Source organism: Schistocerca cancellata, chromosome 3, assembly GCF_023864275.1.
Source record: "Schistocerca cancellata isolate TAMUIC-IGC-003103 chromosome 3, iqSchCanc2.1, whole genome shotgun sequence".
Classification (NCBI taxonomy): domain Eukaryota; kingdom Metazoa; phylum Arthropoda; class Insecta; order Orthoptera; family Acrididae; genus Schistocerca; species Schistocerca cancellata.
Genome location: NC_064628.1, coordinates 588,726,537 through 588,741,124, shown reverse-complemented (window position 1 = coordinate 588,741,124; position 14,588 = coordinate 588,726,537). Strand labels below are relative to the sequence as shown.

The following is a 14,588-nucleotide window of genomic DNA, read 5'->3' as shown; positions in this document are numbered from 1 at the left end:
TTTGGAAGGTAGGAGATGAGGTACTGGCAGAAGTAAAGCTGTGAGGACGGGGCGTGAGTCGTGGTTGGGTAGCTCAGTTGGTAGAGCGCTTGCCCGCGAAAGGCAAAGGTTCTGAGTTTGAGTCTCGGTCCGGCACACAGTTTTAATCTGCCAGGAAGTTTCAAACTGTCTCTTATTGTGAGAATGTGTTCATCACCATGGTGTCTGTGTTGAGAAAGAAATGTGTAGGCTGGAAGAATAAAGGTATAAAGTTTGTTTTATTTAAATGTTTTAAGAGTATTCACATAAAAGATTCAGAGGAAGTACTTTTCAGCATATCTTTATAATTTCTGCAGTGCCGGTCATAAAAAACAATAAATGCAACACATCAAGTTGCTACATGTGGCAGCAATAGTGTGTGGTAACATACTTAACTATTTTCTTATGTTAGATCTGCAGCACGGGAGGAGCTCTTGAACAATATTCCAGATTTCCTTAGTACGTTAGTTGGCCAACAGTGTGCACAAAGAGGAATGTCAAGAGTTTTTGAAGCACTGCAGGACCAACGGCTCAACAAAAAACTCTTTTACGTATGTAATCCTTTGTTTTCATATTTTTTCATTTACTTATCACTGTTCGTATTTAATTTTCAATTCAGACAGTATTCTCCCATATGCGGTAAAATTACAAAATATGTATGTAACAGAAATTTGGTAGGAATGAAATGAGATGATGAAAGGGTAGCAAGGAGAGACTAGAGACAAGAAATTATTGAATGATTAAGAAAACAGATCTCCTACTTTCAGTTTTTATGTTAAGCATGAGCCATATTTGAAAAGAAAGAGCCATTAGCTTATATTTAAATATTGACAGCTGAACAAAGTTGCACAGTTGAAGTGCGATCTATTTGTTGTTTCCTGAGCCACGTAAGTCATTGTTTTGATTCAGTAGTTGTTTTAACTGAGGATGAAAGCAGACAAAATTGGCTACAAAATTCATTGTTTCCATGAGCTGTACATGCTGTAATGTGATTTTTGTGTGAAAAAGATTTATAGGTGCTCCCATTCATTAGTTGTTGTGCCTAGTTTATGAACTTACAGTAATGAGTTAGACAATAGTGTCGAAGATGACAAATGTTCATGGTGAAGAGCAGAGTGGCAGGCCCCATACCCTAAACAAAAATGTCATGCAATGGACAGAAGAATACCCTCTGGTAAACAATTGATAATCGCTGCTCTGGCAGATGAATTTATTCATTGTGGATGCACCACTATTTGCACAGTTGTTATGGAAAAGATTTGATATTGCAAGTTGTGTACCGGAAATTTATACTCTCTCTCTCTCTCTCTCTCTCTCTCTCTCTCTCTCTCTCTCTCTCTCTCTCTCTAACTAACTATTGAAAATATTGTTAGAGACATATCAGTTAATTTTTGTGTCTGATTAGTACTTTTCTGTTTAGTCTGTGGCTCTTCTATAGCAGCTAGTATTTTATGACCAAATTACCTAATTTCTTTTATAAATTTTACTTTCTTGTAAAGTGAGTGTCATCTGTTAATTATTTGTATTTTTTTTTTCAGGACATTTTTGAGGTAGTTGTGCATGAACTATGCCCAGAGTGGAAGCAACAGTAACATATGTGGAGCCCAAAAGAGAGATGAAGTTTTAAAACATTTTATTTACATTCCTATGTGCCATGACAGGGATTTTATGTGTATTTATGTCTAGATAGTGGAAAAGATATTTTTATTATACAAATAATTTATTGAACTATGCTGCCAAAGAACACTAGTGAGTGTTTTATGTACAATAAATTATTATTGTTACATTTATCGAATGTTAATATTATGTTTGTTTTCTTTGTTATTGAAAGCTGTGAATCCTTATCCCAGTTATTAGCAGTTGTCATCATCACCATCCTCATCAGAAAAATATGAGCTTACCTGTCTATCTTGTGACAACTGTTTAATGTATATTTACTTTAGAGAAAAATGTAAATTGGAGAGGGTCATTTAGGTTAACAAATGTTAGGAAAAAGACAAGAGTAACAATTATTTGGACCTTTTTGGGGTTTGGTGTATTATTGTTTAGTTTTTTCCCCTCATTTGTTGAAGAGCTGTGCCTATCAGCTGCCAGGCACTGTGACAAAATTAGACTTTGTTATGCTGTATGGTGTATAGTGGACAAGTTTTCATTCAGTGATTCCTTCACTGTGTTTCATAGATACCAGCAAGGAGGAGAACCTTCAGGTATGTGAAACGAGCCAAAGTATATGTTAACATGAGACAGACATCATATAAATGCAATCTGTGTTCAATAAACCATGACTATACTGCTTAATGCTGTTCACTTCTGTTTAAATTTATGCAGGTTGTTTCTGTAAGAACATGCAAAAATTTAACAGCTCATAGAGGATGCTCCATTGGACAGTTTGAGGTACCTTGGCTCGGAGAACCCAGCTTAAGGAGATAATAGGAGTAAAATCACATTACTGTGTACTTTTTTATTACATTAGTTACATTTAACTGTAAATACCACCATTGACACAATGAATGTACCATGTGTACTGTATCTTACAAAATTTGCTGAAACGGGCAGCCATCAACCTCAATGCAAGCATGTCATAGGTGAACAAGATTCTGATTCACCCTCCTCTTCAAAATCTGATGTGCGAGTGGTTCTCATGTTGCCAGATCCCTCGTTTTTTTCTTTCCAATGAATCAGTCTCCTGCATTCATTGATTGAGAGAAATAAACACTCATCGTGATGGATGATGCCTGTTAGGAAATCGTTCCCTGTACAGCCTTTCATCACCGAGAGCATTGCAATGTATTCCCCATACACAAGGTGTAGGTCAGCGAGTTCTGCGAAATTGCACTGGTACTGATCCAATATATTGCACTGTATGTCTCTCAGTAGTACTGAGTAGTAAATGGGTCTGGTGTTGATTCATAGCATGTTATGTCATGGGACAATGTAAATACGATACAGCAGAGCAACCTTATGGACAAGTAAAGTGTACAAAAATCAGGCTCATCGTCCTTGTTTCCTTGCAGGAAATAACAATTTTACATGTAAATAAACAGCACAGTACTTCTAAACTTGTTTGCATGTTAGTTGTAAATAAGCTGGAAAACAGTAATGCTAGACAAAGTGGTAGACAAGTTTGCTTCCATATCTCTTTAAGCTGGTTGCTCCAACCCCATGTTCCCTACCTCAAATTGTTCAGTGGAGCATTCTCTATGCCCTGTTATATTTTTGCACCTTCTTACAGAAACACCCTGTAGGAAGAAAGCTGCTACTTTGGAAAAAGCTGCTGCCTCCTCAGTTATGCCATATAGGGTGTAACTAAATTCCCTTTACAGGCTTTGAGGACATAAAGTGTGGACCAAGATGGTTACATTTAGCACAGGAACTCATGTCCAGAAACATAATGTTTTCCCTGCTACATGCAAAATATTACAACACATGTTGCTCTCTGGCTCCTGCTGCTTGTTGCTTGGGCCCTCTTACAAGTACGGCTCAATGCCATGGCCACTGGTATCAACACAGTTATGGTACCTGCATACCATGTTCCAGTACACATGATTACCTTTTTCCTCCAGCATCCATTGCAGCCATAACCAGTGCCAGAAAGTCTTTCTCAGATGCCACATGGGTCTCATAAACCAACAATTTCATGTGACCCCACAGGTAATAGACAAGCAGCTTCGAGTCAGGAGGACATGCAGACCAATCAATTGGGCCACATGACCTCCCCACTGTTGCCCATGTCATTTGTTCAGAAGATCTTGGACTGCACATGATAAATGAGGTGGCATGCCATCGTGTTGGAACAACACCTTTTTATGCACTTGCAGTGGCGCATCTTCCAAAAGCCCATGCAGTATGCCACCAAGGAATTGCAAGTACGCTGCACCCATGAGATGTGGAAGAAGGTATGACCCAATCAGACGTTCATCCAAGAACCCTGCCCAGATGTACAGACTGTATCGTACCTGAAACCCATGGGGGTGCACAGCATGCAAGTTTTTATCAGCGTACACATAGCTGCTGCGGGAATTGACAGTACCTTCCCTGGTGAACTTGGCTTCCTCTGTAAAAAGGATCCACCATGGGAAGTTGGGCTTGTCCATGCGATGGCACAAGAACCACATGCAGAATTGGCCTTGTGATGCAAAGTCCTATGCCTGCATTGTCTGTGCCTTCTGGGGATGGTACAGGTGTAGCTGCTGCACATGCAGAACACGTCAGACTATTTGGTGATCCATATTTAGTTAGGTTTCTGGTACTTATTGTCATGTCTTCTTCTACTTCATGGAGCACAGCCTTGTCAAACTTGGGTGTGCAGCACCACTATGGAGCACCACTGTCAGTCTTGCTGGTGTTGAAAGTGCCTGTTTCCAAGGCCTGCTGGTACAGCATAGCAAATAAGCAGTGTGAAGCTGTCTTGCAATGTGGAAATCATTCCACATACAACTGATGAGCAGCCTCACATTGCACCGAGATTCACTGTTCAGTAACATCATGGTGGCATATACTGCACGCCTTTCTGCCCAGGAGTCAAGAAAGTGCAACCCAGATACAGGTTGGATTTTTGCCTGGTATTAACTGAGTGAAAGATGCTAATTCTTGGAAATAAAGTGTATATGCAGCTTGCATTCTGTGCTGTACAGTAATACAGTTTAAACAGAGATCACAAGCCCAACTGCAGGTACAAACCTCTCTGGGCGATCACAAACTCAACTGATAGACATGTAAACAAACCTGTAGTGGGGAGAACGGAATGTCAGGTTATTGGTGAATGATATACATAATATCCTAGTGGCACTGAAAATGCAGGAGATTTGAATGTATATTGTGGTATTTTGTGTGTAGAGAGAAAATGATACATTTCTGTACATCGGTTCCTATGCTAAACTTAACCGTCTTGGTCTCCACTACAAGTCCTCAATGTCCATAAAAGGAATTTAGTTGAACCCTGTATAGCTGGTTATTATGTGCTGCCAGTAACTTAATATTTATTTAATAACAATGGTATTGTAGAAAGAAAATGTGTTGTCACATCTGTGAATGCTGACCCCCTATTTACTGTATATTAGTACTTGGCATGCAGCTTTACAACAAACGCTGCTGCTTTCCATGTAGAAGACATCACTTCTCAGCCCTTAAAATTGGATATTCACATAATTTATAGAAAGAATGGCTAATGAGTTTTTTAAATTTTTTTCCATTGATAGGGTTTTCCAGTTTATCGCTTTATGTTAGACAGCAGCTTTTTAAAAATTCCTCAAGTTTTCAGCCGAGTGCTGTCATGCAGAAGGTGTTGAATACCCAAGAGATATCCAAAATTTTTCTGTTTCAAGAAAACTTAAAATCAGATGGGAGCTTGTTAAATACCTTCCCACCAGAGTAAATAACTTATTTTTGAACTCTTAGACAAGGAGGCAACATCTACAAGAAAATTATTTTTTTGTCTTGTATCGTGACTGTGTAAATCAGAGTTCATCCTAAACTGATTTTTATCATCAGCAACAAAAACAATTAAGGAACAAATTTATTGTTAAGTGAATTAAGAATTCCAAGATCCTTGAAAAGGCTTTTGCAAGGTGTATGGTTATCTGCATTACACAGCATTCTTTGTTAACAAGTGCACTCACCCAGAAAATAATTCAGTAAAAGGCAGCCCGAGTGGCTGACTAGTGGGATTAAGGATATCGTGTTAAACAAAGTGGCAGTTATATGAAAATGTTAGAAGTAGCCATAAGTGAGCTACAGTAGTCCATTGCAGACAATACTATAAGGTGCTTAAAAATGTTATTAGGAAGGCAAAGAGTTTGTGGTAGGCAAATAGAATAGCTAATTCACATGGCAAAATGAAAGCTATATGGTCAGTTGTGAAGGAGGTATCTGGTCAGTAGCACTAGGTCGGCGATATAAAGTCATTATGCAGTAAAAATGTTTCTGTTACTGATAAGTCAAATATATGTACAGTATTTAACAATCACATTCTGAACATTGCTGCTGAATTAAATAAAAACTTAGTTTCTGCAGGGAATCATATAACTGCCTTGGAAAATGCCTCTCCTAGTCTGATACCTGAAATACTCCTCTATAATACTGACAAGGGGGGAGACTGAATCAATAATTAAATCACTGAAGACTAAAGACTCTCATGATATGATGGAGTATCTAGCAGAATGTTTAAGTACTGCACTGCAGATGTTAATCGTGTACTTAAGTCACACATTTAATTTTTCCTTTAGGAATAGTCAGTTTCCTGAATGATTAAAGTGTCACAGGGGTGCGGAACTAAATGAGGAGAGTCAGTGGCACACCGAAAAAATCTGCAGCATTTATTCTAGTATTTGGTACTCCAGAATTACCAGAACACATCCTTGCAGGCTATGTCCGTCTTAAGGTTCACCTGTTTGGCCCTAACCAAATGTGATGCTTCAAATGTCAAAGATCGGGCGTACCCCTATGGGATGGCAATATGTGGGAATTGTGGAGGCTAAGCTCACGAATCAGGCAATTCTTGTACACTTTCTCTGACATGTATGAACTGCTCTGGGGATCACCCAGTATGGAGCTGAAAGTGTGAGGTTTACAATGAGGTAAGAAAAATTAAGGAGCTGAAAGTCATGAGATGCATGCCCTATGGTGAAGCTAAAAAAGCTTTTAAAGCTGTGCAGTATCCAATTTTTGCTGCCTCTTTTGCTTCACCTCTTAACCCTTTTAGTGCCAAAAACGATCTAATCGGATCGCGCGAAAAGTGCAACGTACGATCTAGTCGTACTGCCGTTTTCGCGCACTTTTCTTTCAAACTAAGGCACAGATCATGGTATATCGATGTCGTGAAGACAAAAGAAGGTCGAAAGATAGTCGTCAAGTACGTCGTTTCGATTGTCGATGCCAATAATCGATATTTTCGATTTCCAGACATAAGGTTGTTTTTCGTTCGTTTCGAATGTACTACGGCGCCGCCAAGGCGTTTGAGTGCGATGTACACTGCGGAAAGTGGTGAAAGTGAGAACGATTTTGCAGGTTTTTCGGACAGTGGATCGATCTATGAGTGGTCTAGTGGTGATATCATGTGAGTCATCAATAGCCGAATCCGCACCCAGCAGCGATGAAGACGATGTTGAAGAATTGACTGTAGCCAGCGACACGTTTGCTGAAATTGGAACTGATGAGTTGGACAATCCTGCTCCTCACCGCTTCACGTTTTTAGAGTTACCACGCCCCAAACATGTACCAATAAATGCTACGCCAATTGATTTTTTTAACTTTTTTTTCAGTGCAATTGTTTACGATAATGGTAACGGAAACAAACAGATATGCTCGGCAATTTCTCGAAGCAAACGTAAACTTATCAGTGAACTCTCGTGTGAGAAAGTGGTATCACACCTCAGTGTCAGAAATGAGGACTTTTGTGGCAATAAATATGGGACTCGTAAAGAAACCGACAATTTTTAATTACTGGTCCACAGACGAAAATATGGCAACTGCATGGTTTTCCCGAATGTTTTCGCGAAGTAGATTTCAGTAGCCCCTAAAATTTGTCCACTTGACGGACAACACAAAATTGCACCCTCCTGGGCATCCAGCGTATGACCCCACTGCAGAGTTTGATGTTATGCTGAACATTGCCAATAATGTGTTTCATCACCATTATACACCTCATCGCCTAAACCGTATACCGCTACCCACCATCAGAAGGCTACTAGGCTGTTGCCTCAACCCAAGCAACCAACTCCTCCAATAAGTAAGGAAAAAATCCTTCAAAAAGTAGTTCAAAATCATAGAAAGTGGCAGTTAAACCTACAGATCGATGAGCTCTCTTCCTCTCAGATGGGGACTATACTCTTGAGAATATGGGCTTCCAATTGGAGGAACTGGAGAGTCAGGAACTGGCTAACACTCCCCCTGACCTCCAGGATAAATCACCACCTCTGAGGGAGAAAGACAAGACCAACCATTGCTAATTAATGACTCCATAGGGACTTCTTTGTTGCATTGGAATTTAAATGGATATTGATCACATTTGGAATAATTACAGCTCCTGGTCCAGGAAAAACTGTTCTGCATCTGTTTGCAAGAAACTTGTTTTAAAGCCACCGACACACCTGCATTATGGGGTTACTACACCTACAGGACGGACGATGTTGCTGGTGAAGGTGAAGTGACGTGATTGTTTTCGTTGATGACAGATGCCACTCCTCCCCTGTTCCTCTTATCACTGCCATACAAGCAGTTGCCATGAGTGTTCTAGTACCATTTAACATCACAATGTGTTCTTTATATCTTCCACTTCATGATGCTTAGGATGCAGACGCACTGACAGAACTCTTCCAGGCACTCATATGTCCTTTCCTCCATGTGGGTGACTTCAGTCCACACTGTATGCTTTGGGGGTCAGCTACCACTTGCACCAAGTGTCGAATGATTGAGAAACTCATCCATTCTGAGAATATCTGCCTTTTGAACACAGGTCAGATGACACACTTTTTCACAGCTACAGGGTCTCTTTCAGCCACTGACGTTTGTTCTTGCTCCCCAGCTATTGCAGGCTCAGTTCAGTGGGAAGTGGCTACAGATTTACATTCTAGTGAACACTCCTCAGTATGGATCCATCTGCCGACTTGGACTGCGATCGACAGTAGACCACAAAGATGGATGATTCATGGGGCAAATTGGTTGCAGTACAGTCGACAGTCTATTTTTTAACAAAAGGAATTGCAGAGGAGATGGTGGCCCAAATCCAACAGGCTGTAGCGGAGTCCATCCCCCAGTCAAGTAACCACCTCAGACCTTGGTGGAATGATGACTGTCACTTGGCAATCAGAGCGAGATGAACAGCTCTGCAGAACTTCAAACACCATTCAACTGCAGAAAAACTTCATGCCTTCTGATTTGCGAGAGAACATGCGAGGTGAGTGATAAAAGAATGGAAGACGGATTCCTGGTCCACTTACACTGTGCAAGTTTGGGAATCAATAAGGCAGGTTTCAGGCAAGAACAGTGCATGTCAGGAAATGGGGTCTTGGTGGACATGTGTTCGTTAAAACACTTTTTTACAGCCACTGCATTTCAGGTGTTCCATTGTACTGCGGAGATAAGGAAGCTCCATTCCTTCTCTCATAATGAGAAAGTCTACAACCTTTCATTCTCCATTTGGAAATTGGAGCCTGTCCGTGGCCAGAGACACTGCTCCAGGAACTGATGAGATTCATTATGCCATGCTTCGTCATCTGTGCCTTGAAGCAAAAGGACAGCTCCTCCTGTGTTTCAGTCATATGTGGTTTGATGGAAAGAATGCCATGACTTGGAAGGAAGCAATATAAATTCCATTATGGAAACCAGACAAGGACCATAGTACCCCAACAATTACCGGAGTCTAACCCTTAATAGTTGTATGGGTAAGACTCTTAAACACGTGGCCAACTGCTGCCTTGTCTGGCGCTCGAATCCCGAGGTCACCTGCGCCGCTCCCAGTGCGGTTTTACGTGCTACTGTCCCAACCTTGATGACTTAGTTCTACTGGAGACAGCGATACAGGAGTCCTCCTTACGCCGAAACCATTTGGTTTGTGTATTTTTTGACATAAAAAAAAGCAATACAACACTATTTGGAGGTACAACATCCTTCACGAACTACATGAATGGGGACTATGCGGGCATCTGCCAATTTTTACCCACTCGTTTCTGGGAGACTGGCGTCGGCGGTACATTGTCTGACTGGTTTGTTCAAGAGAATGGGGTCCCGCAGGTCAGTGTACTTAGTGTCATATTGTTTGCCATTGCTATCAGTGGTATTCCTCTGCAGTCAGGATGCTTTTGTTTGTGGATAACTTCACTATCTTCTACTCTTCCTCCAATCTTACAATGATGACGAGGCAGCAAGAGCTGAACATTAGGAGGCTGGAAACCTGGACCAGGACAACTGGTTTTCAGTTCTCACCAGAGAAGGCTACATGCGTCGATTTTAACTGTGCTGTTGCAGTTTTAATCAACTAGTGCTCACAATGGCGGACAATACTTTACATTTTCAGGGAATTGTGCGCTTTTTGGGTTTCTCATTTGACTCGAAATTAACTTGGCTTCCACGAGTGAAAGACCTACAAACAAAGCGCTTCCTGTTGTTGAATATTTTGAGATGCCTTAGAGGAAAAGCATGGGCAGCTGGTAGGTCCCAACTCCTGCAGTTTTATAGGGCATTTGTTCCCTGTATCCCCTGTGACTTGACAGGCACTGAAAATCTCAGAGTCACCTCAGTCATTGGCATATAGTGCAGGGGTCCAACCCGTCCTTGAACGGCTGTTCACGAATAAGCCCCATGTGACTGAGCTATTCTGGATACATGCTACTAACTGTCTGAATGATCTGGATCTATCAGACCTCTGAATACACAGTCAGGGATGGAACACATTGCCGCCATAGTGTCTTCAGGGGCCCAAACTGATTTTAAGCTTGATACAATACACTAAAAGTTGACTTCAGATTCCATTTTTACAACTTTGTTTTCTTCCATTTTAAGTATGCACCACAGTTTTAGTGTTTATACAGACAGATTCCTGTCAGAGAATGCCCTCGGTTGTTCTGCTACTTTTCCTGATAGGGTTTTCAAAGTACTTCTTCTGGTACAATTTACAAATTATGATGTGGAGTTAATTGGCATTATGATAGGACTGGAGAGGATTCAGATTCATCACTGTAGAAGGTTTCATGCCTGTTCCAACTCGATTAGTGCCCTACAAGCTCTTCACCAAATGTATCTAGTAGACCAGTTGATTCAGCTCACTCATGATTCCTTACAGTGGACCCAACACCAGGGAAAGGAGGTGATCTTTTGCTGGCTACCTGGCCACATGTGGATACAGGGAAATGACATGGCCGACAAAGCAGCGAAGGAAGCATGTTGGGATGGTGTTGTCCATCAGTGTCCCATCTTGCTGCAAACCGTCATCTCATTTTCTGACAGATGCATCATGCATCAGTGGGAGACTGAATGGTTGCAGGAGACAGAAAACAAACTGTGGTCGCTGAAATCGACCACACAGACGTGGAAGACTTCATGTCAACCTCACTGCTGGATGGAGGTTCTGCTTACCAGGCTGGGCACTGGCCGTAGCCCTTTGACACATGGGGGGATCCACCACTGTGAGGTTTGTGATGTGTCACTTTCAGATCAGCATATTTTGGCAACAAGTGTCCTATATACTAGTATTCGGACAGCCCTCAGTCTCGATGGAGATCTGCCCACCATCCTCGCCGATACTGATTCCAGTGTTAGAAGAGTGATGAAATTTCGTGAACTGTCAGGCCTCATCACTAAATTGGTTGGAAGGAAGGCAGACTTTAATGCATCATCAACTCCTCTGCTTTTGGGGATAGCCTTCGTCTCCACCCATGAGACTGGCATGCTGGCTTTAGTCAGGTTGCTGATGAGCTTGATGTTGAGTGCCCTCACCTCAAATCATCATCATTATCATTATCTGAATGATTAAAGTACTCAGTAGTAAAGCTGTGTTAAAAAAACAGAGAAAAGGATAGTATAAACAATTTTAGACTTATTTCTCCATAATCAGTGTTTGCTAAAGTTATTGAAAAAGGCTGTGTATGTAAGGATAATTGATCGTTTTATTTCACATAATTTGCTATCAGATGTACAATTTGGTTTTAGCAGTGGTTTAACAACAGAAAATGCTTTATTCAATTTCTCTGTGAGATACTGGATGGATTAAACAAAAGATTTCAAATGCTAAACATCTTTTTTGATTTAACTAAGGCGTTTGATTGTTTTTTTTTCACAAAATATTTCTCCAGTAGTTGAACTATTATGGATTACAAGAAGCAGATCACAATTGCTTCACCTCTTATTTACAGCAAAAGGTCGTTCTCCACAGTACTGAGAATAGCTATGATGCATTATCATGATGTGGGATCCGAGTGGAGCATGGTTCAATGTGGGTTGCCCCAGGGATCAGTGCTAGGGTCACTCCTGTTCCTTGTTTATATAAATGATACGCCCTCTAGTATTAAAAGAGATTCTAAAATATTTCTGTTTGCTCATGACACTAGCTTGGTAGTGAAGGATGTTGTGTGCAATGTTGGCACTGTTTCAAATAGTTCAGTTCAAGATATAAGTTCATGGCTTGTAGAAAATAAACTAATGCTAAATCACAGTAAGACTTAGTTATGATTAGTGAAACTGAACAGTTGAAATTTCTAGGTGTTCAGATAAATAGTAAACTGTCATGGAAAGTCCACATTTGGGTTCTTGTTCGAAGACTTAATACTTCCACTTTTACTATTAGATAGGTATCTGAAGTAAGTGATAGTCCAACATGAAAAATAGTCTACTTTGCATATTTTCATTCACTTTTGACACATGGTAATATATTTTAGGTTGACTCTTCCCATTCTCAAATGGAATTTTTGGCTCAGAAACGGGTGGTTTGGGCAATAAGTGGTGTAAGTTTGTGAACGACTTGTCTACCCATGTTCAATAGTCTGGATGTTCTGACATTGGATTCTCAATATATTTATACATTCTTGATTGTCATTTCTTGTTACCAATATCACCTTATTTCCAAGAATTAGCATTTTTCACTCAGTTAATACTAGACAAAAATCCAACCTGCATTTGGGTCGCACTTCCTCGAGTCCTGTGCAGAAAGGCGTGCAGTATACTGCTGCATCTATTTTCAGTAAGCTACCACAAGAATTCAAAAATCTTAGCAGTAATCAATGCGCTTTCAGATCCAAACTGAAAAGTTTCCTCATAATTCGCTCCTTCTGTTTTGTCGAGGAGTTCCTTTAAAAATTAAGCTGATTTCTGTGTTATATTGTTGTCTGCATTTACATAAACTAATGGCTTGTCATTTTTTGGATTCATAAAAATTTTACTTTATGTGTCATTACTTTTCTGTTGTAATTTCATGTACTGACATGTTCCATGACCTTGAAGATTTGCTCCTCAGTTTGGTCCTACGGAACTAGATACGTAAAATGAAATGAAAAAATGGGAAGTGAAATTATGAAATGTAAGCCAAAACTCTCATCTTCAGGCGAACACAGTGGGAGATGCTTCTAACGGTATAACACCGCTGAATGGAGCTTCTCGATTAGATTATCATTGTGGTGACTCCATTGTAACTTGTTATCTAACTGGACCCTAAGGAATTTTACCAGTGTATTTCATTTGGTATATGGCCATTAATGTCTAATTTTGGTACTAATAGGCCATTATTGCTGATTTGAATTTGCGTAATATGAGCCTTCGTGAGATTAAGAATTTAAAACTGTTCGCTGAATGTGTCTACTGATTGTTCACAGCCATCATCTGAATCATGCCTGCTGAGGCTGAGTAGAGATGCATGAGGAGAATGCTTGTGTCGTCAGCAGACATTTAATTTTTGAATTACCATTTAACGTAGGTTAGAAATAAGATTCTTATGTCGCTCTGCTTGTTATGTTCAGCCATTCTAAGGCTAGTTTCATGTCTGTGACACAGTCTGTTAATGAGGCCCTCTGCTTTCTGTTGCAAAGGTAAGACTCCATCCATGCCATAACATTTAAGTTTTCCAAGTAGAATTTTCTGACCCCCGATAAAGTCGCAGAATATACCAATATGATAATTTTGCTTGTTTAGCTCTGATAGTACTTCATTTGCAACGTCTTGTGTTGTTTTCTCCTTGGCCAATGCTTTATCAAAATGAAAAGCAGTGTACTTTTCCAGTTCGTTTGAACATAATTTGATTAATGAAGATTTAACAGTCGTCGTCTTTACCTCGTAGTTTCTTGACTGTTACTGTGCCTGTGGCGATGAAAGACTGTGTCTCCTCCTTGCTTGATTATTGAGTAAGTGAATGTAATATTGCCACTTTTTCTTCTTCTCTTTAATACCTCATGAACACTTTTCATGTATATGCTCCCTATACTGTCTGTCAACATATACAACATCAACTAGATAATTTCAAGCTTCTGTCAAATTAAAATGCTCAACATGAAACCTCTGCATGAAAGTCTATCCTAGAATAAATGAATCTGAATCGTATTTCATTTGTTTGAGTAAACAGCATTACTCTTGTCAGTAGACCACTTTCTCAATCACTTTTGACAAGGTTGGTAGGTCAGAGAGAGGCCTATAGTTAGACGTAGTTTGTTTATCACCAGGTTGTAGATGGATTTCACCATACTATATACGTCATCAAATGTGTTCCAAGTCATTGAGTGATTCCAGAGATAGCTTAAACTTACGTAACCACAATCTAGCATGGAACTGAATTCCTATGCTTCGTCTTGTCCTTGAAAGAAATAGGGTCACATACAGATACTGCTAGTGATTGCGTGGCATTTATGAGATCATTATGAAAGAGTTTACTTCTGTTTGCAAACAACTGGAAACTGCAAGGCCACTGTCTACGGGCTTCATATGACCACTCTGTATTGTGCTGGTGAAGGAGTGGCAGGGTGGTCTGCTGTTGTCAATATACTGCAAAGCTGATGCTGGCAAAGTTTCGCTGTCAGGCTGTAAAAGTGTACAGATTGTGTAAAAGTACGTGAAGTGATGTACCAACTGGCCATCAATGGCAGCAGACAGAAGGA

The 14,588-nt window shown here is 40.3% G+C and overlaps 1 protein-coding gene across 1 annotated transcript in view; it reads left to right on the top strand.

The window, feature by feature from the left end:
* The window catches only part of LOC126175451 (sorting nexin-25), a 173,113-nt gene extending 171,300 nt beyond the window's left edge, over positions 1 to 1,813 (top strand). The window contains exons 18-19 of the mRNA XM_049922252.1: positions 431 to 569; positions 1,557 to 1,813. Of these exons, the coding sequence (XP_049778209.1) occupies positions 431 to 569; positions 1,557 to 1,610 (193 nt within the window). The 3' untranslated portion in view covers positions 1,611 to 1,813. The remainder of the gene's footprint in view (positions 1 to 430; positions 570 to 1,556) is intronic.
* Positions 1,814 to 14,588: the final 12,775 nt, after the last annotated feature.